Below are 23,558 nucleotides of genomic sequence, written 5' to 3'. Positions count from 1 at the left end.
TAGTTACTCTAAAAAAAACTTTTAATTGTTTATAAATATGCTTAACAACAACGTTTTTCTTTTTAAGGCATTTATAAGCCATACATTTTTTTCAATAAGCTATTGATTAGCACAAAGCCACTTAAAAATAATCCAAGAAGGAAATTTACACTCTGGTAAGAATTTAAACGAAAGTAAATTTACCAATGTGTGAAGAATAGTGCAATAAAAATAATCTTTTAAAAACAACCACTGTGGACCACAAGCAGACAATGATCAGTTTATAGTTACAATCTGCTTAACCCATTAACCCACCTGCCTAGGTCCTAAACTCCAATCATAACGCTCATTTTGTGTTATCAGCAGCTTACAATAATTTCTTTCTCTTCGTAGTAGCCCAAGGCGAATTGAGCACAATAAAATTTTATTTCAATCATATTTTCCATTTCTATTAATTTTGTTTTTTATGGACGTCATTTATTTGTTATCGTTTGTTAGACAGAGAGCAAAAAATACCGCTATTGCTTCTTATGCTGTCACATGCATGCTTTTTCTTTGATACTCTGACTGATAAGACACGAATGTCAATAGCAAAATATCAAGAGAAGAAAAAAACCGAGATCCAAATACATGCACATAAGTATGTGTGTCTGTCTGTAGTCTCTTTTAACCCAGTAATGGATTTTATTTATTCTCATAAACAATAGTATCGATGGTCTGTCTGCATGTTTCAAACATTCCGGCGTTTAAACACAATCATGTGATTATTATATATTTATCAGTATGTTTATGTGAATGTGTTTATAAATGTTTTATACGGCACAAACCACCACATACCGTTAATTTATGCGTAAGATTTTTAATTTACATTTTGTTTAAATTAATGAAAATAAAATCGATTCAGAAAAAAAAAAAGAATTCTATCTATCTTATCAACCAAAACACATGTCGAAGTTGGTGGCTGTTATGTTCAGTCACTCGCTCGCTTGGTTGCTGTGCATAAATTATCATAGAAATTATTGATGTTGTTAATTCTCCACCGGCATTCGAACCATTTTCGCAAAAGAGCAACAAGGGTGGAAGGCAAGGAAAAGAATTTTATTCAAACACAAAATAGACAGTTATAGAACGGTCTGTTTTCGAAGACAATAAATATTCGATAATGAAAAAAACACTTTCTCTCAGTGATGTTTTTTTTCCAAACTACCTATAAACAGAGGATCTGAATATTTTTGAAAACAAAAATATTTATTGCAATAGGTATGAAATTTTCTATAAAAAATGCTTTTTAAAATATAGTTGAAAATTCGACTAATTAATTAAATTATGTACATTTTGTAAAAAAAATTGTATGACAAAATTGGGATGCAAAAAGATTGTCATAATTTTAAGACGATTTTCTTGCATATCGATAGTGGGCATAGAATTCATAATCGCCGCTCAGGGTCCCACCCAATAGACGAATAAAAAACTGAAAACATCGTTCAAGCCTGTTTCGATAACCGCATTCGCAAGATTTTTAGTCAGTGGCTGCGTTTTTTTGCCATTTCTAAAACCTACTAAAAATGAGCGTGCACCGAATTGTGTCTGTCAGAATAAGAAACGGTGGTGTGACAAAATAGAGTTTTGCTCTACATTTTATCATCATACGATTTCAAAACCAAATAAGTTCATATATTGATAATGTAGTCTGGCGGGGCAGTTAAACAGATGATGTGTATCGTGCAGTCCCTGGTTACAATAGGGACGTACATCTTGCACGGCGGCATCAATCTTTGCTCTGTAGGAGTTGAGGCGGCTGCATCTGCCGGATCGTAATTGAGCCAAAACTACTCTGGCTTGCCGAGGGTGGTCAATTTCTTTAGGTGCAGTGGAAGGCGGTCATTCACCAAGGCCGCATATGCTACCGTGTCTGCATGAATTTTGTCTAGACCTGCTTGATATGTCGCTTGATCTAGAGGTTCTCTTTTGTAGCGCTGAACCTCACGCTCCAGATCATGTAGATCTACCTTAAGGATTCTGGACGATGGATATCTATCCACAAGATGATGATTTGGATGGCCTCTGCGATAACACCCGAAAAGGTATTGCTTAGACAGCACGTAGTTATGTCTTCGCACAGGTAGGATCTTTGTCTCCTGATTAAGGTGGTCCATATGAGAACTGAGGAGACAGCCCGTCGCAGTTCGGAGGGCGGCATTCTGACAGATCTGAATATTATTCCACTGCGTGTCACAAAGTTGACGAGATAATACTGGCGCTGCATAACTTACCACAGACCGGCCAATTGCTTTGTACGTGGTCAACAAGGTTTCTTTGTCTTCACCCCAAGTGCTGCCAGCAAGTGACTTGAGGACCTCGTTTCTACTTTTGACTTTATGGCAAATTGCTGTGGCATGTGGGGAGAATGTGTAAGAGCTGTCAAATGTGACACCAAGTATTTTGGGACACTTGATGGTCGGAATCATTCCATCCATCGACCATCAAAATCAGCTCAGTATTCACCTCACGCGTATTTGTAGTGAACAATGTGGCTGAAGATATGGTGGCAGATATTTTCAGATTTCTTGCAGCGAAAGTTCGTTGAGGTAGATGTTCAACCTATCGCAGATGTTAACAATGGGTGGGGGGCCTTATGCCATGATCGTACAATCGTCCGCAAATAATACAATCTCTATGCTGTCTGGAGGGGGAGGAATGGAGGATAGGTAGAGGTTAAACAGTGCCGGAGATATCACCCCACCTTGGGGAACTCCCTTTCACTCTACGGTGCTTCGACTTCTTATCCCTAAATTCCACAAATGACTGGCGACCACACAGATAAATCGCGACCCAGCGTTCCAGGCTTGGCTGGAGGGACGTGATCGCGATGTCCTCAAATAATTTGGCATGGCTGACCGTGTCGAATGCTTTCGATAGATCCAGTGTCACGAGGACCGTCCTATCACATGGCCTGGGCTGATTGAAGCCATGGCAAATGTGTGCGGTGATGGCATGCAAATCTGTTATTGTGCTATGCGCGGCGAATGGAAATTCTCCTACGAGGCTCGGGAGAAGTAATGCCTCAAGAGTCTTTGCCACTGGTGAGAGAAGGGAGATCGGTCTTTACGACTCCGCCAAACTCGGGTCCTTTCCAGGCTTCAGTAGTGCGATCCCTCTGCCCATTTTCCAGACATCGGGAACTATAAGAGTGTTCAAAGACAGGTTGAGGACAGCAGTAAGGTACTCAACTCCAGATGAATCCAGATTCTTCAACATCAATGGAGAGATTTCGGCGGGGCCCAACAACTTAGATATTGGTTTCAAGTAAAATACATTAGAGAGAGAAATAAGAGAAGCGGAGTGGGACTGGTTCAACTAGTTTTCTATAGCAATCAATTTTTCAATAAATATTTATTCAATTCGACAAAATTTTATTTAAAATTTAATATTAAAGTTCGAAAAAAAAATACCAAAAAATGTTCAAGAATTTTCAATGATAATCCAATTTCGATAAAATATGTATGTATATGGATATTAAATAATGAAAATCAAAATTTTATCAACGAGAATAAGTAAAATATTTTGCTTTAGATATCTTTGACAACCCCAACTTTTGTCTTCTGCTATTTCATCATATAATCAACCCTCTTTAAAATCAATGACATTCATTATTAACGCTATGAAGAAGAGAAGGGGTCAATACAACACTGACAACTACATTCCCATGGCCGCTTATTAAGGAAATCTTCATTGCTAGAGTCAATAAAATCGATTTTTATGAAAAATGCTTTTCAAACGGCATTTCCTCAACTGGCGTCATCACCAATGATACTTCCTTGGGTTGTCTTGCTGTGCTCTGCCATTGCCATCGCATTCACATTTGTCTTGTTTGCACATTAATAAACTTCCCTCCGAAATTTCTTATCGCGAACAACACACAGTACAGTAATGGAATGTGCAATGCCATTTGTAAAAGGGGACGAAAAAGGAACGCACTGTAGAAGAAATAACGAAAGAACAAATGAACATTCCGGGGCAAGTGAAATAACACACTCAGTAGGAATGAAAAAAATCGAGCACATAAGATTGCATCAATGCCACTGTGGCATGACGAACGATGTCGAATGCAACAAGATCATGCGGAAAACAGTAGAAGAGGGTTGTTTTGCTTGCGTCTCGATAATGTATGGAAACAAGGAATAGGAGACTGGACTATATTATCCCTTGATATCGAGAGAGAGAGAGAGAGAGACGGGGCATATCACAACTTATAAGAATTGTGGGAAAATACTACTTGGGAAAGTATTGAAATCATTCAAGTGTGAAAGCAGTAGGAAAGAAGACGGCATTGCAAGTCCCAATACAGAGGCCTTGAACAGACGAGAGATGCATTTCCACAACCACTTGAATAAGTGGAAAATAAAGAAAATTTCATTGCAATTAAAACAAACAGACAACACTTTTATGATATGGAAAGAAAAAAAACGAACAATCCGCATTACCTGGACTTTTGGCCTTTCTTCCACAATCTGCTTTCTGCTGATGATCGTTATAGTTTTTTTTCCACCTGTGGTTGGTTATGATTAAGGCAACAAACGTCAAACAATTACTTTTGTATTTTTCTCTCTCTCTAGTGATTTTTGTTGTTGCCGCCACCATTTGTTGCTATTGTGTAAAATTGTTGTTCATTGTCATTATGGGGAAATGCATGTTTTGCAAAACAAAAACGATTTCCACAAAAAAAAACAACAATGAAAATCACCAAACTACACAGATAGAAAACATTGCGATAAAAAGTCCAATGTATAGCACCACGGGTCGATGGTTGTAGTACTTCTTCAGCCCTACTCCCTTTTCCACAATTCTGAATAAAAATTTACTGGGAGTTTTTTCTTTATCCCTTTTCCCTTATTCAAAAAAACTTCGAAAAAGGGAAATCTCTCCAGGGAAAAAAGTAGCTATTCTGAATATATATAAAAAGGAGAATGAGACGATAAAACTTGAAAAAAAATCCCCCAAACAAATGTAAGGGAGTTAGGATAAAAAATTATAAATTTTATTGCTTTTATAAAAAAAATGGTACCACTTCTTATTATTTACGAACAATTTAAAATGTATGGAAATTATTTTTCACATTTTCATCAAAATTAGGTAAAAATTTTGTTAGGTTCTCCCGGTTTAAAAATGTCATGTACCCACCATAGAAGATCCGAGTCGGATACTAAAAGGAGGTCCCTTAACGTAAGCTTAAAGTAGAATCTGGCTGCACTCAATGATGTCCAAAATGTCTTCTGCCTGTTTCTTAATGGAATGTTCGTGGACAATTATTCAAAGATACTTCGCGCCACATTTGACAGCATTTACTTCGCAGGAGTAGGAATAAATCCATAAGTCGCTTTTCGGCAGTATTATGTCCAGCAGCTGTCCCAGCCACCAAGAAAAGCGACCGCCGCCCGGAAATGTCGATAAGATCTTCAAGTTGTAGCTCCATAAAAGTAGGCCTTTAGATAAAGCGGCGCATCAGACAGACCACCATAGCTTTTATGACGACGAAGGAGAAGCAAACCACTATATTACAAGTCAGCCTCCTTCACTCCTTCTGGCAAGGGAAAACGCCAACATGCTGGATGTGTGCTCCGCATGCAACCATGCGGGGCACACATCCGACACATTCAATCTATTTATCTGTCCACCAGACCTCTGTGGGAGCATCTAATTTAGCCAACGATTGTTGTATGAAGACGGAAAGTTGTTATCACAACACAAGAAAATGGTGGCAAGCTGTAGGCCATAATTGTGCATTATTAAGATACAAACATTAAAAAAGCAACACTAAACATGTTTGTAAATTTTGTAAATTATTTTTGCTTATTTTTCCACTTGATGTTCTTTTTTCCAGTCAAATGTTTAGCCAAAATAAAACAGCTGCGGCGGAACAGCTGGTTTCGAAAATTTTAAGTTCTCTCTCCCATATTTTTTCTCTCCCCATTCAATCAGAATAGGAGGATTTTATTCGAGGGAGTAATTTATTCGCTGGGAGTTTATTCCCAGGAAGTTTTCAGAATTGGGCTGTTTATGTATTATATTCAATAATCATGGGCTATTAGGGTGACTTTATTCCTGTTGTTAAGGTAAAGAGAACATATCTTCAATTTCAGTGTTTGCAATTTCATTAGCGTGACTAAAGTCTAACCTATTTTTCTCTACAGAAATTCCTACTACCACGATCAAAAATTGTTAGTATACCCTTATCCCTCCATTAGTACTGGTTTTCCACAGTGCTGAATGAGTATCAGGGACCCAAAGTCAAAATTCAGATGTAATTATCTCAAACGGCAATGCATCTGACGCATAGGCCACCTCATACCAAATCTAATGGCCCTTTTTTAGAGCGCAACAATAATATTTTCGTAATCGATTCATACGTCAAGTGAACGATATCTGTTTTCCTTCCTTAAAATCAGATGATATCGTTAAATTTGGAAACGAATTGAATACGAACATGCAAGTGGATTTGACGGAGAAACGTAATAGACAACAGTACGTCGTTACAAGGAACGAAAAATGTAAACAAAGAAAAAATAGAGCAAAAATTTGAAAAAAAGGGTACTGATTAAAAAGGGGGACAAAAGTGTCAAGGTTTTAACAAGAAAAAGCGTGCTAAGTTCGACCAGGCCGAATCTTATATACCCTACACCTTAGATCGCATTTGTCGAGATCTTTTCCCAATACCTCTTTTTAGGCAAACAAAGGACCAAAGAAAAGAATTGCTTTAATATTGCGTGCTGTCGACAGACAGACGGGCGGACATGGCTAGATCGACTTAAAATGTCATGACGATCAAGAATATATATACTTTATGTGGTCTAAGACGAATATTTCGAGGAGTTACAAACAGAATGACGAAATTAGTATAACCCCATTCTATGGTGGAGAGTATAAAAAGGGTCAAAATGACCATTTTGGGTCACAAACGGTAACGCTACTTGGAGGCTAGATTGCTCAATTGTGAGGCCTAAGTTACAGGAGGTGTAGGACAGCCACTTCATACCCGGAAATGAATATAGTGCTCACGACAGGTTTCACAGTACCGATTATGTATGACTGCAGTTAGTGTAACCAGTAAGAGGTCACTAACCGAAAATTGTTCTTTCGTCCTTTTCTGTTTGACGTCAGGCCAGAGTCTCAATAATCTGGCAATCATGTATAGATTCATACCTTCACGCCGCTCCCGTACTGGTAAATTCGTCAACTAGGTTCAGTGATTCGGCAAATGACACATACAACCGGTCCGGTCGCCGATGACAAGCCAAGCTGGCAAACTATCGATAATCAAAACAGTCGATATTTTCGACAGTTTTTATAATAAATATCGATAGTATCGATACTATCGTTAATTTCTCATCACCTATATTTCAAACGAAAATCAGAATTAAAAATCAGGAGATCGATTTATATAGAAGCACTATCAATGCACAGATCGAATAAAACTAAAATTTATAAAATCAGTTGGAAGTCACGAAAGAAATCATTGTACAAAATGTTTGCCTAATCGGACGAAAATTGGGCCATCTATAAGCGCAATGTATCTTACAGGATACATTCAGTGTCGGATTGCTTAGTTTTATTTTGCAAAAAAAAAATAACCTTTCCGTTAGTATCCATCCAAAATATCAATCGATATTCAGTCAAAAAATTTAAAATCGACAGTGCCATCGATATTTTGCAGCTCTAGTCCAAATCACCACTATATCATAAGTTTGGAGTGGGATGCCACGCATTTCAGTGCCGTGCTTGCGAGTCAGGATACTGTTAGCATAAATCCTGAGTTATGAAGGCAGAAAATTTGTTATCAAAATGTGGATTTCGTTCCCCACTTAACAGCATCAGACGGCCAATCTGTTGATAATTAGTACCTTGAAGTTGCGAAATTGAATCAGTCTTTGTGGTAAATAGTCTAAAATCCACCCCAGATTTCTCTGCATTTTTCTTGTATTCCAATCGGAACTGTGGTCATACCTGTCTTCTTTCAGCGTGACGAGTTCCCTAAATCCGGTGCCACCCGACCTCTAAGACTCTCCACTCGGTACCGCTGATTGTCCGCGACTGCCGTTGCAGCTACTCCGTAAGGAGCATTCCACTATCCGCAACCTGTGGACACACCCGGTAGCTCGCAGCTAAACTTCTCGTGACAGCAAAGAACACCAAAAAGATCGGACCTCAAAGTTCCAGCTTGTGTGGTGCACAAAGCTACCCCGTGCTGTGTGGTTGTCTTACGTCTTAGTGTGCTCCTTTTATCAACAATTAGGCCTAGGTATTGCGACTTTTTCAACAGTTGCAAAATTGGATAGGATGGAGCCAAATGCAAAATAGCGCGTGACTGAAAGGCTTTAGGAGTACAATAATATACCCCGCATTACAGGTTGAAATGACACTACATAATATAATCCAATCACCTTTAGAAGACATTACAATATTTCCTCTCGTGGCGTTGCCAACGGACTCGTCAGTGCCTACCAAAATTTAATTTAACTCAAGCTGCTACCATTGTGACCAGCTGATTTATTTTAACACACTTCAAAACGACTCATATGTCTAATTCTTATTTTCTCATATCTTCAATGCAAATATCTCTCCGCTGAACTCTCACACACACTCTCTTTTTCTCGCTCTCTCTATCTTGATATCATTTGCAATGAATACAATTACTTATTTAGCGGGAGATATATCAGCGTAAAAAAAGATCCAACAAAATAACACTTACACTTAATGATATTTGTACATGAACTCGATTGTTGTAATGCATATTGGCAGAAAAAGTACAAAAAATACCACAATTGTTCCCCAGGCACACACAAAACTACATAACATACAATACAATGGCAGGCCAAGCAGCAGCAGCATCATCATCATCATACTCATTATACATATGTTTTTATGTATGTATGTATGCATTTATACCGTGGAGGAACGAGCCGACTGGCACACAACGTAAATGGCAATGTGATGGCAAGCTGGTGTTAAGGGGATCTCTTCTAATTTACAAACACACAATACAACTAATGGGATGAAGATTCCCTACACTCGGTGGGTTTGTTTGCGAAATTGAAAACATGGTGTTATGATCCCTGTATGTGTTTACATACGACCATACAAAAAAAAATATGTTGGATTGCTCTTATTTGCTAAGTATGAATGTTTATTTAGCTACATTTTCTGATTTGTGTTGAAAACTGACCGACCGGTGTCTATCAGTTTGTTTGCTTTCTGGGTACTCACATGCTGGTGCTTAAATGTTTCACATATGGCTTAAGTGATTGATTAAATACAATTTATGCCGCCGTTTTAAGCAAAGGTGAAAAGTGGAACAATTGCTAAGAGACGGACAGAGAGCAAAAATGGTTGAAAAATGTGTGAGTAAATATGAAACTGAAACTGAGTCACATAATTTTTCTGCGAAAGATTTAGGAAAGCAAAACTGTACGTTTAATATTTAAAGGCAAGATCTAAACCCTAAACCAATTTCGATTCTATCGAATAGTGGGATAGAATCGAAAAATTTGTAAAAAAAAACCATTTTATACCCTCCACCATAGGATGGGGGTATACTATTTCGCCATTCTGTTTGTAACACCTCGAAATATTCGTCTGAGATACCCATTAAGTATATATATTCTTGATCGTCATGCCATTTTAAGTCGATCTAGCCATGTCCGTCCGTCCGTCTGTCTGTCGAGAGCACGCTAACTTTCGAAGGAGTAAAGCTAGCCGCTTGAAATTTGGCACAAATACTTTTTATTAGTGTAGGTCGGTTGAGATTGTAAATGGGCCAAATTGGTCCATGTTTTAATATAGCTGCCATATAAACTTATCTTGGGTCTTGACTTCTTGAGCCTCTAGAGGACGCAATTCTCGTCCGATTTGACTGAAATTTTGCACGTGATGTTTTGGTATCACTTCAACAACTGTGCTAAGTATGGTTCAAATCGGTCCATGTTTTGATATAGCTGACTAAAATTTTGCACGTAGTGTTTGGTGTCTTCCAACAACTGTGTTAAGTATGATTCAAATAGTTTCATAATCTGGTATAGCTGTCATGTAAACTGATCTTGGATTTTGACTTCTTGAGCCCATAGAGCGTGCAATTCTCATCCGATTTAGCTGACATTTTTCATGAGGTGTTTTGTAATGACTTCCAATAACTGTGATAAGTATGGCCCAATCTTGAGCCTTTAGAGGGCGCAATTCTCATCCGATTTGAAAGATATTTTGTGCAACTGCTTCTCTCACTACCTGCAAAAATACGTATCTAATATGGTCTGAATCGATCAATAGCTTGATACAGCTCCCATATAAACCTATCTCCCTATTTTGCTTCTTGAGCCCCTACAAGGCTCAATTCTTATCTGAATGAGCTGAAATACTACTCAATGACTTATACAATGTTCAGCATCCATTTATGGACGGAATCGGACTATAACTTGATATAGCTCCAATAGCACAACAGTTCTTATCAATATTCTTTGTTTGCCTAAGAAGAGATACTGCGCATAGAACTCGACAAATGCGATCCTTGGTGGAGGGTATATAAGATTCGGCCCGGCCGAACTTAGCACGCTCTTACTTGCTTATTTATTGCCTTTTTCTAATAAATCAGCTGTAGCATAAATTTTTATGAACATTTCTGGCCAAATTATTTTTATAACACTTTTCAACAAGACTTTAGGCGTTAAAGTCTTTTTTTATAACAGTTATACGAGAATTTAACTTTCTGTACAAGTAGTTTAGCCAAGACAAGAACGAGACTTTATTTCGGGGACTTTATCTTCACTCCCTTCACTCTGTAGTTTAAGAACGGGTAGAGATGGCTGAAATTTTGAACGGCTAGAGCTGGGGAGATAACAAAATCATGTGCAAACATCAAGGCCCTAGGTGGTCCGGGTTCCTCTTGGTAGGCCCCTAAAGTTCGTCATCTCGGCATTTGGAAGTTTCGTTTGTGATGCCAAATTTTCATTTGTGGTACAATATCGAAAATTTTAAAAATCCCTTCAAAAAAGTCCCCTTGAGTTTCAAACAGGCTTTGTATTTTGAGATTTACGATGGTATTTGTGGTTCAATTTTCATTTTGGTGAATGTTTTGTATTGATGACAAAATTTGCAACGCAATTTACTCTGCCGCAAAGATTGCCCACATCCAATTGTTCAGTTAAAAGTTATACAGTTTGGTAGTCAAACAATGCAAAAACTAAATTTTTGGAATTTTTTGCTCTAAAATAGTGCTTTCATTGTTTAGTCTTTAATGAAAAAATTGGTCAAATACTTTAATGTTTTTCTTTTGTAAATAGGTCAAGTTGTAGATACTTTTTAAGTGAAACTTTTTTTTATCGTTTTCATTGATTCTATCCCCCTGTGCGTCGTGCAAACTGTATTACGAAAATTTTCAAAATTTAGCTTAAATAATTTTTTCTCCCACCTCAATCCATCTTGATTTTAGCGACCTACAAAAAAGTAATCAATTTAAAAATAAAAAAATATAGAAACTAATCCATGTATGGCGTGTTAAGATAACAAAATAAAAATTAGTTGCTCTACCCTATTTCAAATTCTTGTAACAATTACCTTACCTGAAATGTAAAACAAATAGTTACAATCATTAAAGCAAAAACAAAAACTCCCAAAACCATGAGAATACGGAACACATAAAGTCCAACGAAACACGATTATTTATTTATAAACAAAAAATCTTGCCTTAATTAAATAAAGAGAAAAAAGCAAGTAAATTCACTGATAAGATCGGCCAACTGCGGCTGCCGCCTTCATTTCTTAACCTTTAGTTGCTAAGTAAATATTCTCCGATTATTTCAATTTGGTCATACCATTTCCCGAACAAAATGTAAAAGTACGTTAAAAAGCAAACAGAAGTAATAACAACAAGAACCAAAAGAAAATACAACAAACCGATAAGTATCATTATTTTATTATGGCTATATGATTTCGACATAATATGCTAGTTTTTTATTTTTGTACTCTTTGAAGTTTCGAGGAGAAAAGAGTACTGCAAAGATCTCTTATAACACTTTCATTATGTTTGTGTCATCGCAGTAGTTATTCCAGTTTCATATTACCAACAAATAAATATAGTGTTTATCTAATACGTTTCAGTATTTCAAAACCGGGGAAATTCTTTTTTAAACCAACAACAACAGCACAATCCAACAAATAACTATGATATTGAATCATATTTCGCCTCTATAAGGCGGCAGTCAGCTCACCCAATTATTTATTGTTTAGCAAACGCATGTGCTAAACGCTTATTCATCGCTTCTCTTTAAGTATTAGTTTTTATTATTTTTTTCTTCTCACTCCTGAAATAGAATCAGTTAATTATTTTAAAGCGGTTATTGTTGATTACAATCATCATTATCATCATCATGACATCGGCATAGTCATCATCATCATGATATCGGCATAGTCATCATCTTCGTCGTCATCGTGAAATCAAAGTGGGGGCGAATACACTTCGTTGTTTTGTTTATATTCAATAAACCGTCAATTTTGTTTCAAAATGTGTACAGAGAAGTAAGTACTTGTACATACTTGAAAAGCAATTTTCAGAATTTGAAGAAAAATTTTTAAATTCCATGAAACATCAAACATTGAAATATGGATGATGGTCGGTCATGGATGTATACCAAAACGAAGTCACCTTTGAAAAATTCCCTCACATTGAGCTTGTTTATCTTTTGTGTGTTGGGCAATAAAAGTGAATTTTTCCACGTTTTCACTTTTTAAATATTAAATGAATTTCGATCGTCAATGTTATACGGCAACCTTGACGTGGCACCCACAATCTTTGTAATAATGTGATTAGTTGATGAAATTTAATTTTATGGTATGCCCGTATGGGGGTTTTTTAGAGATTATGGGCATTGATATAATTGTAGATTTAATGTCAAAAATACTTAATTTTGCCCGGCAGACCATACAAATCTAATGAATGGTCTAAAAGAAATAACAGCCGAAAAGTAATAGAAATTTTGTTTTCCATAGTTTTAGAATATTTTCCGTAAAGTTTTCATATCGAAATTTTAAAAATTTTGTGTAACAGTGTGTTGTGTTCTATCTTTGGTCTTCTTGGTTCTGCTGAATATCCAGACCCAGGAACTCTGCGACTAAAGTGGAGTTCTTACAGAGGTATCTGGGTCTAAATGAGTAGGTTTGGCTGGGTAGTAACACACCTGACGTGATTCGTGTGGCACTAGGTCACAATTGGGACACACACATCCCGCACTTTGGCATCAATCCTAGCTCTGTAGGATTTGAGGCAGCTGCAGCTGCTGGAACAAAATTGAGCCCTAACTACTACGTTTGCCGGACGAGGCCAAGTTCTTGAGGTGCTCCGGTTGGAGATCATTTTCAAATGACCACATTCAGACAGTAGCTGTTCACCGAATCAGCTATTTTGTTTGCATGTAAGTTATCTAGACCCACTTGATATACCGCCTCATCTAGAGTTTCCTTCTTGTAGCGCTGAACCTCACGCCCTAGATCATGAGATCCCTCCAAGTATTTTGGGGTATTTGGTGGTCGGTATTCAATCTCCTTCGACTATCACATTCAAGAAATCTAATCGGGAGATCGGCTTTATGGCAGCTATGTAAGGAAATGGAATGATTTAGACCATAATTGACACAGTTTTTGGAAGTCAAAACAAAACACATCACGCAAGATTTCGGCTTAATCAGATAAGAATTACGCCTTCTAAAAGCTCAAGGAGTCAAGACCCAAAATCGGTTTATATGGCAGCTATATCATTTTATAGACCGATTTAAACCACACTTAGCACAGTTTAAAAAGCCGTAACGAAATACGTCATGCAAATTTTCAGTCAAATCGGAAATCGAATCCAATTTCCCCAACTAATTTTTGCAAATTTTTAAATGAAATATTTTTATACCCTCCACCATAAGATGGGGGTTATACTAATTTCGTCATTCTGTTTGTAACTACTCGAGATATTCGTCTGAGACCCCATAAAGTATATATATTCTTGATCGTCGTGACATTTTATGTCGATCTAACCATGTCCGTCCGTCTGTCCGTTCGTCCGTCCGTCTGTCTGTCGAAAGCACGCTAACTTCCGAAGGAGTAAAGCTAGCCGCTTGAAATTTGGCACAAATACTTCTTATTAGTGTAGGTCGGTTGGTATTGTAAATGGGCCATATCGGTCCATGTTTTGATATAGCTGTCAGTCAGGGGAGATAAATAATCTCCGCTGACGATGGAGTGAACAATGAGACTGAATATATGGTAGCACGGTCATCTTCAAATTTGTATTTGAAACCCAAAACAAAAAACATTGAAATATTTTATATAATATTTTCAAGAGAGTAGATGTTGTTGTTGTTATATACACGTGTCTATTGTGGAGGTGGCGATCCTCATCTAGCTCCTATAGATGAGCAAGCTCGTTCCGGTCCAAAGGACCGACCGCTGCTGGAACAGGGTGGCTATTGGTTATTTAAAGGCGCCATTAACTCGCCTTGTCATATCGAGCGTCATAAGCACTCAGTATTTTTGCAAGAGCCGGTGCCGCACAACCTCTCACTGAGACTCTCCGCTCGATTCCTCCACGCTTTGCACGGTTAATAAGGATACCAAAACTAGAATTATAGATGATTCCAGCAGTTCGCCAAACACCTCCATTTTGTGATATAAAACATTGAAATTTGAATTTCGTCTCCTGATCCTATTTCAGACTGGCCTTTATATTTATCTGTCAAAGCTTGTTTCTTTTGCGTAATAGCCGATTCCAAGCCTATTCTTGGAAGAGCTTTTCAAGCCGACCCCTTATTGGCAGGTTTGTTTATGGCGACGACATGCATATTGTTATTGAAGCCCCATTTGCATGTGAAGGTCGCCATCCTCATCAAGCTCCATAGGGGAGCAAGCTCGTTGCGGTCCATTGGACCCATCGCCGCGGGAACGTTATGGCCATTGGTAATAATAAGTATCACAGGCACTCAGTATTTAAGTTACAACCAGTGCAGCCCGGCATCTCACTGAGACTCTCCACTCAATATTGCTGATTGTCCGCGACTGCAATTGCAGCTACTCCGTATACGAAGACATTCCACTATTCGCGACCCGTGGACGCGCCCGGTAGTTATCAGCGGAGCTTCTCGTGATGATAAACACTAAACAAATCGAGCTCTAGAGTTATCCCCTGCCTTTCGCCTCTTTCGCACTTGCAAAACTGTTCTATGATAAATATCTAATATGTGATCTGCAAATTGCAAACTTTGCCCATGAACATTCCACTAAGGAACAGGGGCAAACTTCTCACATATCAATGAGTGTAGTCCGATTCAAGTTTAAGCTCAATGACAAGGGGCCTCCTTTTTATAGCCAAGTCCGAACGGCGTGCCGCAGTGCGACCTCACAAATGTTGCCATGTGAGGTCGGCTGCAATCCCATGGCAGCCGGTTGTACGTACCGGATTGACCCGATGGAGTTCTTCATCGGCAAGGGCTGCCGCCTCAGTGTATAACACACTGCTACAACAACAACAACAAATGTTGCCAGCATTAGGAGGGGAGAACCAGCGCTGAAAATTTTTTTCTGACGGTCTCGCCAGGTTTCGAACCCAGGCGATCAGCGCCATACGCGGACATGCTAACCTCTACGCTACGGTGGCCTCCAATATGTGATCTGAATCATTATTTTACTTTAACAATTCAATGTAATTTTTTTTTTAATTTTTTATTTAGCCACTTTCTTCTGTTAAATTTTTACTATGCCTTAAATAACGGCACATTGTAACCAGCTACTACTAAAATACTAATAAGGTGTTACCAGATTAAAAAACGGGCAAAAGTTAATAAATAGCTTTCATTTAAAGTGCAGTACGCACGTCAAACGAAATTTTCCGTTGAACCAAAACACTTATGTCACCACTAGAAATTGGTTGAGTATGGAGAATGACTACAAACATCGATTAATAGTTTTGCCCGATTTTTTATCATTTTAGGCTAATGAATTACATATGAACTGAAATTACACGTTTTAATTTGCATAGACCTATCAAAGAATACATTTTCATTGCAAGCGAAATTTTCGGTAGCAGTATGGTAACGAAAATTTGGCTTAAAGTGTGTCATTCGTTACCACAAAAAGTAACGAACATGTCGCCAAAGATGAATACTGCCCTTTAAAGCGAAATTGGTGTTACTTGCACAATTGGACAATTTTAGATTGTACTGCAAATTTTACAATTTAAAAAAATTTTAAATAAATGTTAAATGTGAATCACACCTTAAGATAAATTATTTCTTCAATTCTTTTGGCATTTCTCTATTTCAGACTAACTCAAATTGAACCATGGAATGATACATAATCGAGCAAAGCTTTAAGGCTATTCAAAATTAACAGCGGCTTTTAAACCCCGTTTACACTGCTCTTAAAATCCGGATTGAATAGCTCGATCACCTGTTTTCCCTTTATAAAATCAGCTGACGGTAGTTTGAAATCCGGATTTAATGAGCAGTGTAAACATGTTTTTAAATTTTAACAACCCTTTATAAGGTTTATTGCACTTGAATGATTTTTAACAGTTAAGTCAAAGTTCGTTATTTGATATCTTCAAGTACTCAGTGGCGAGTATTTGACATCAGTAAGTAAAGAAATTTATAAACATTAATCATCTTGTTTGTATAACTTAAATATATTTTTTAGACAAATTTAACTGCACCATACCTAAAATTTAGAACTAACTCAGTTCTATTTACGTATGAAATGCGATAGAAGAACCAATAAGAAATGTCATATCAACTAATTTGGCATATCTAGCAAATTAGTCAAAAACTGGATTGATATATTGGCTCTTTGTTTGGCCGGTGAAAGAAACTCACAGCAAACTCTCTCGCTCTTTGAAACTCTCACACAACTGTCTGTTCAACACCATTATTTGCAAATACAAAACACACGCAAATATACATAAAACACATTCATATACCTAACGATAGCCGCTAAGAAAATCAAGCATACAAAAAAGAAGTGGTGAATGAGTGTATCAAAGCAGTTAAAATAACTGCAACAGAAACATTGGCAAATTTCTGAGAATGACCCTAATCAATCCTCTCCCCTCGTTGAAGAATAAATATAAGATATGGTGGTGATTTTGTCGTGGACGCTTATGATGAGTAATTTTCAATCGGGAAAAAACGACAAGAACTAATAACAAAAACAAGATAGCTCACCTAACAACACAACAAAATTTAATTTCAAAGGAAATGACAAAGTTAAATATAATCAGAGTGGAGGAGACTCCCTTAATTCCATTTTTAAATCATTTTTATTGCAATTGTGTAAACAAAATGCATATAAAAGAAAACAGACTCACCCAAAAGCAGCAATTTCACCTCCGAAGCGGCACGTTCACCTTCTTCCCTCAATGCACGATCGATGCTTTTTGAACGCTCAATAGCCTCCTTATCTCGCGCTGTACTTACGGCGCAGCCCATTTTTCTGGTTTTAGATTTTGTTCAATTGATACAAAACAAAAAAAAACTTTGTAAATTGTGGATAAATGCACTACACTGAACTGTTTCACTTCAGAAATCACTTGAACAATACACTTTTAATTTTCAATTTCAATTGATTTTTTTTTGGTTTTGCTCCTTTTTCGGATAATTTCTTTTAATCTGCCCAATTTTTTTTTTTATTGGGCGTCGTTTACGTCTGCGCTTTTCGGCTGTATATTTTTTTTGAAGGTACTTTTTATGGTTATTTGTGTATTTTTTTCGTAAATTCGGTATCTTGTGCTGCAATATTTTACTTTTAACTGCTATTAATTATAAAAACTATTATTTAACTTTTCCCATAACTAAACTAAAACTGCCAAAACAGAAAAAATTTGCGCGGAGTTTACTTGTTTACGAGCTGATGATGTTTAACGAATGAAAAGATGAACAATTTTGTGGTTGAGTAGTAGCATGATTGTCATCTCACTCTCAATTTTTCTGTTGTCTCTGTTTTACGAGGCAGACGATCACTGTACTGCTGTCTCTGTTTAACGAAATGATTGTTTGTTTACGAATGAAAAGGAATGAAGGAATGCCCGAGGCGGAGCAGAGAACGAGGCCGAGCCGCCTCATCCGCGACGCCGCCGTTTTCATCGGCTTTAATTGAACCGCCTCTTTCAGCACAATTGCTGAGCCGAAATATATACTATAAAAAAATCTTGACATTTTTCTCATATGCCTCTTTTTTTTTCTTTGAATATTTGACGTCCAACCATACTTAACAATAATCCATTGAGACATGCTCATTTATACAACCGTTGACGATCGCCGCCGATCAAGATTTTGGCTAAGCCGGTGCCGTCGACGAAAAACTTCGGCCTTGGTCTCTGGAGCGGAGCGAAAGAGCTAAATATCGATGTTGCATTGATCGATTATTAGATTTTTTTTATGTGAAAAAAAACCACAGATGTTAATATAGATAGATTTGTCAAGCGACTCTTGCAAAGATTAGAAATAAACGAAGAAAATTAAGAGAATGGAAAATTAAAAGTGATTTGTGTGTTTTAGCTAGATTTCAATCGATTATGGAAATTTTTTGCTTTTGAACTTTAAAACACTTTAACTTTCTTGTTAGACTCTTTTTTCCATTTATTTGTTATCCGATCTGAACCAAAATTATAATTACCCAGCTTTTGGGTATAAATGAGTACTTACCCAATTTACCGGGTAAATACCTTTTGGGTATTTACCTATCGCCCATGATATAATTACCAGGTAGTGTACCGTAAGCAGCTGAGTACAATTTTTTCTCCCGAAGTGCTCCATCTGTCAACGAGTTTTAGTTGTGTGTGTGTATTATAGTTAAGAACCATAGCACACACAAAAAACAAATAATGACGCGAACTAGTAACATACATAAAATCAGAGTTGCACTTATCACTGATTTTGACAGATACTTTGTTGTTGCCTATCGCCCGTTTCTATCGATGTGAACAGGCGAGTTATTGGCGCCTTTAAAACTGGCCATGATGTTCTCGCAGTGAGGATCGCTACCTTCACATACAAATTTGTGGGTATAACAACAATAACATAATACATATAGACAAACTATTGTATATTTATTAGTTCGTTGTGGCCATCACTTATAAACTTTCACAAGCTTTTTGGCTTGTACTACGTTTTTTTTGGGAAAATTTTCCCAAAATCGTTCTTTCAGTGGTTTGATAAGGTTACCACATTTGATTTTTTTGGGTTTCTTTGGCCAAAATGTTGCCATTGATATATAAAAAAATGTATATGGCACCAACCAATTTATCATCTGCTTACGTACCATGGCGAAATTATTAAAGGTCTTATTTGTACAACAACCACAAATCAAATGGTGCAATCAGCCATCTTGCCATCAAGCTGATCGTCGTTTTGTCAACACACGCAAACGAATTTGTGTGCGTTTGTGTATCGGAATCGTTAGCTCAAACGTTTGTGTTGATAAATTTAATTAAACGATTTTCGTTAAGTTACAGAATAGGACCAAAAACTTCTTTGTTTTGGGGGTGATCACAGATGCTCATTAGGTAGATGTGCCATATGTCAGATTTCTAATCGTTGTTTATAGTTAGTTATGTTTGCAGAGAGGGGAAATTAATCTATCTATAAGAACCTACTGTGTGATATAGCAATTTCTAGCTCAAGCGGTTTGTAACAGTTTGCTTGTATAATAGTTATTCCGTTCAAGCACCTTTTATTTTCACCAGCAATTGGTTATTATTGTTAGCTCGGTCAAAACGGTCGAGTTGAAATAATGCCACCGATAGGGGGCAGTAATTGAGCAGGTTATTTTATGGTATGGTGAAATGGTGATTTTTATTACGGATTGGTTTTTGTGGTGAAACTTTTATATCGATCAGCTATGTTGTGTTTCGATATACTTGTACTTATATATCGATAACGAAGGTGATCGTTAACATGATGACCGTTGAAACTCACCATTAAGTGGAGAACATGTTCAATTGACATTTGGTATATGGCAAAGGCTGTTACCTGTTTTTAATTTAAATAAAAATAGATAATAATTTAAAATCTCTTTAACTTTGCATAGAGTGTTAATCACCATGTAATTAACCACAGAATATGCAGTTTAAATGGATAATGGATGATTAAGCAGCACAATTTATTGCTGAAAAAGGAACGAACGTCATCCGCAGCGTCATCCAGACCGATTTTCCTTCTCTCACCAGTAGCTAAGATAATCGAGACATTACTACTTTCTAGCCCCGTTGCTGAGCATCATCATGGATTTCCTGATGTTGTTGTCTGGTGGACGGCGCTTCAAAAGTTTATATGCTGTTCAATACTCAGCCGAATTCAAAAGATGGCTTGTTTGTTCATCACAGCCGCACTGAGGACGGGAGGCACCATCTGATGCACTGCATTTAATGCTAAACCTTATGACTCTGGACATTGTTGCCAGACAAATTGCTGCAACCACTGCTGTGAGGATAGGTTAGTTTTGGTTGAATTTAATTTGGCAGATATTAATCTGCCCCATGTCACTATAGACATACACCTAAGCCTGTACTAGGATTGTTGTGCGCTCTAAACACAAAAAAGTAACCTCGAAAAAGAAATTCTAAGTTGGGAATTCCGTGCTACTTACAAAATCCTTAATTGTTTTCTATACCACTCCCCAAAGTTGGTTCATGACTGGTATTGTGTCCCCAGCTAAATGCCGGTATATCTTAGACGCGAAAGCCGGGCAACGACAAAGGAAATGCTCCGTATTACTTGCCGCACCGATTTTATATAAGTGAGCTCGTAGTCCTATGTGTCCCGTGCTGATACTGTGTTATCATTGATACAATATCCTGTGTTATCCTTGATACAATGCCCAAGCACTTTGGATTACACATCAGAAAATGTGCAATATATTAATTTCATATAAAAGTATTTAAAATTTTAACTCCATACATAATTTTTAGGACCTGTGATATTCGTAGAAAATTTTACAGCTTTAATTTTAAAATCCATTCATTCATTTCATTTCAACTTTGCATTGGAATTCTTTGGAAAATATTTGCAAATCCAGGCTAACTGCCCATCGCTAAAAGCGGTGTGGCAGCCAATGGAAGAGATTGATTCCCAACAAATGGTACAATGACAGAAGATCTTAGCAACACACCTACCTACCACATGCGTATATCCATGCATTCACAACCGATCATTGATTCGATCAATGAATGGAAACTAAAATTCATTGCCCATTCGATCTGTTTATTTATCCAAAAAGACATATCGAAAAATATAAGATTCGTTCGCCTGATAAGTACGATGGGCCGAACGAACGCGCTGAGGAGGAAGAAACATTTGATTCGAATTTAGAATAAATAAACAAACCCCCTTTAGGCCTCATCCAAGAAGGAAGACGACAATCATCTGCCATAGACAACAACATAGACTAAATGAACTGCAACCATGAAACGTTTGGTATTATAAGGCGTCTTGCATTGCATATTCTAAAGAGATATTCTTCCATTTTTTTAAAGGGGTGCGATATTCTGCAGTCTTCTGTGAAAACTCGCCAGCAAAATGGTAGGGAAGGAAAAATGTATGCCGGACAGTTAGGAGAAAAACTGGATACAAGGAATGTAACAATATGTTGCAAATGTGTTTCACCCACAGCAAAAAGGTGACTGCTGCTCCCTTTTGATCTATGGACAAAAATCAATAAAAAATTGATTTAGCATTTAAAATAGCCTGCATTCGGTAAAAGGTGCTGTTTGAGAATGAGGGAAATGGGAAAAAAATTTTTCACAGCTCCTTAGTGGAATGGGTATATATTTGCTCGAGACTTATGAAGATCCCCGGATAAAATCTGTTCGCTTTTATTTTCATACAAAAATTTTAACTATTATGTTTAAAAACAAGTAAAAAGGCATTAAGTTCGGCCGGACCGAACTTTGGATACCCACCACCTAGGGTATATATGTAAATAACTTAAGCACCCAATTTCGGCACGGACATTGAGTGGTTTAATATAAATGTCACTATTAAATTTTGTAGAACACAACATTGGTCTTTTTGGCAGATATATCCAATTATAAACCGATCTGAACCATATTAGGGTCGGATATCGGGAGGCTCAGAAGAACTCACTGTTTTAAATTTCAGCGAAATCGGGTAATAAAAAAAAAACTTTTATGGGCTTCAGTCCCCTTATCGGTAGATCGGTCTATATGACAGTTGTATCTAAATATAGTCCGATCTGAACCATATTTGGGTCGGATGTTGAGAGGCTTAAAACTACGAACTGTTACAAATTTCAGCGAAATCGGATAAAAAGTAAAGCTTTTATGGCCTTCAGATTCTTCTTCGGGAGATCGGTCTATATGGCAGCTATATCTAAATATGGACCGATCTAATCCTTATTGAGGTCAGAGGTTGGAAGGCTTAAAATAACCCACTGTTTCAAATTTCAGCGAAATCGGGTAATAAATAAAGCATTTATGGTCTTCAGACCCTTTATCGGGAGATCGGTCTATATGGCAGCTATATCTAAATATAGTCCGATTTGAACCATATTTGGGTCATTTTTCGGGAAGTCTTAAGCTACTCACTGTTTCAAATTTCAAAGAAATAGGATAAAAAATAAAGCATTTATGGGCATTAGACCTTTTACCGACAGATGGGTCTATATGACAGCCGTATCTAAATATAGTCCGATCTGAACCATACTTGGGTCGAATGTTGGGAGGCTTAAAACTACGGACTGTTTCAAATTTCAGCGAAATCGGATATATAGTAAAGCTTTTATGGTCTTCAGATTCTTCATCTGGAGACCGGTCTATATGGCAGCTATATCTAAATATGGACCGATCTAATCCATATTGGGGTCAGAGATCGGAAGGCTTAAAACTACCCACTGTTCCAAATTTCAGCGAAATCGGGTAATAAATAAAGCTTTTATGGTTGTCAGACCCTTTATCGGGCGATCGGTCTATATGGCAGCTATATCTTAATATAGTCCGATTTGAACTATATTTGGATCAGTTATCGGGAAGTCTTAAGCTACTCACTGTTTCAAATTTCAAAGAAATCGGATAAAAAATAAAGCATTTATGGGCATTAGACCCTTTGTCGGCAGATCGGTCTATATAGCAGCTACGCTCAAATATAATCCGATTTGGCCCGTTCAAGAACTTAACCAGTGTCTATCAAAAAGACGTATCTGTTCCAAATTTCAGCTCAATGTCTCAATTTTTTAAGACTCTAGAGTGATTACAACAGACGGACGGACAGACACACGGATATCGTCTTAGAATTTGCCGAAGATCCGAAATATATATACTTTGTAGGGTCGGAAATTGATATTTCGATGCGTTACAAACGGAATGACTAAATAAATATACTACGGTGGTGGGTATAAGAAAACTTAAATTTGTTAGTACGAAAGTAAAAGCAAAAACCGTTCCACACACTCCTGAACATAAGCCCGTTTACGATAAAGAAGCTAAGGAATGCGTCCCGCAGCCGGCAGCCTTCAGAGCAGGAAAAGCTCTTGGTACCGGCGGAGGTCAT

At 37.3% G+C, this 23,558-nt stretch overlaps 1 protein-coding gene across 1 annotated transcript in view; it reads right to left on the bottom strand.

Moving 5' to 3' along the window:
* The window catches only part of LOC106092319 (G protein alpha i subunit), a 42,821-nt gene extending 24,888 nt beyond the window's left edge, over window positions 1–17,933 (bottom strand). The window contains exon 1 of the mRNA XM_013259147.2: window positions 17,363–17,933. Within this exon, the coding sequence (XP_013114601.1) occupies window positions 17,363–17,483 (121 nt within the window). The 5' untranslated portion in view covers window positions 17,484–17,933. The remainder of the gene's footprint in view (window positions 1–17,362) is intronic.
* Between the last annotated feature and the right edge of the window lie 5,625 nt (window positions 17,934–23,558).

Source organism: Stomoxys calcitrans, chromosome 1 (assembly GCF_963082655.1).
Source record: "Stomoxys calcitrans chromosome 1, idStoCalc2.1, whole genome shotgun sequence".
Lineage (NCBI taxonomy): Eukaryota > Metazoa > Arthropoda > Insecta > Diptera > Muscidae > Stomoxys > Stomoxys calcitrans.
Note: the sequence above shows the minus strand (reverse complement) of the source record. Positions and strands in the feature narration are given on the sequence as shown.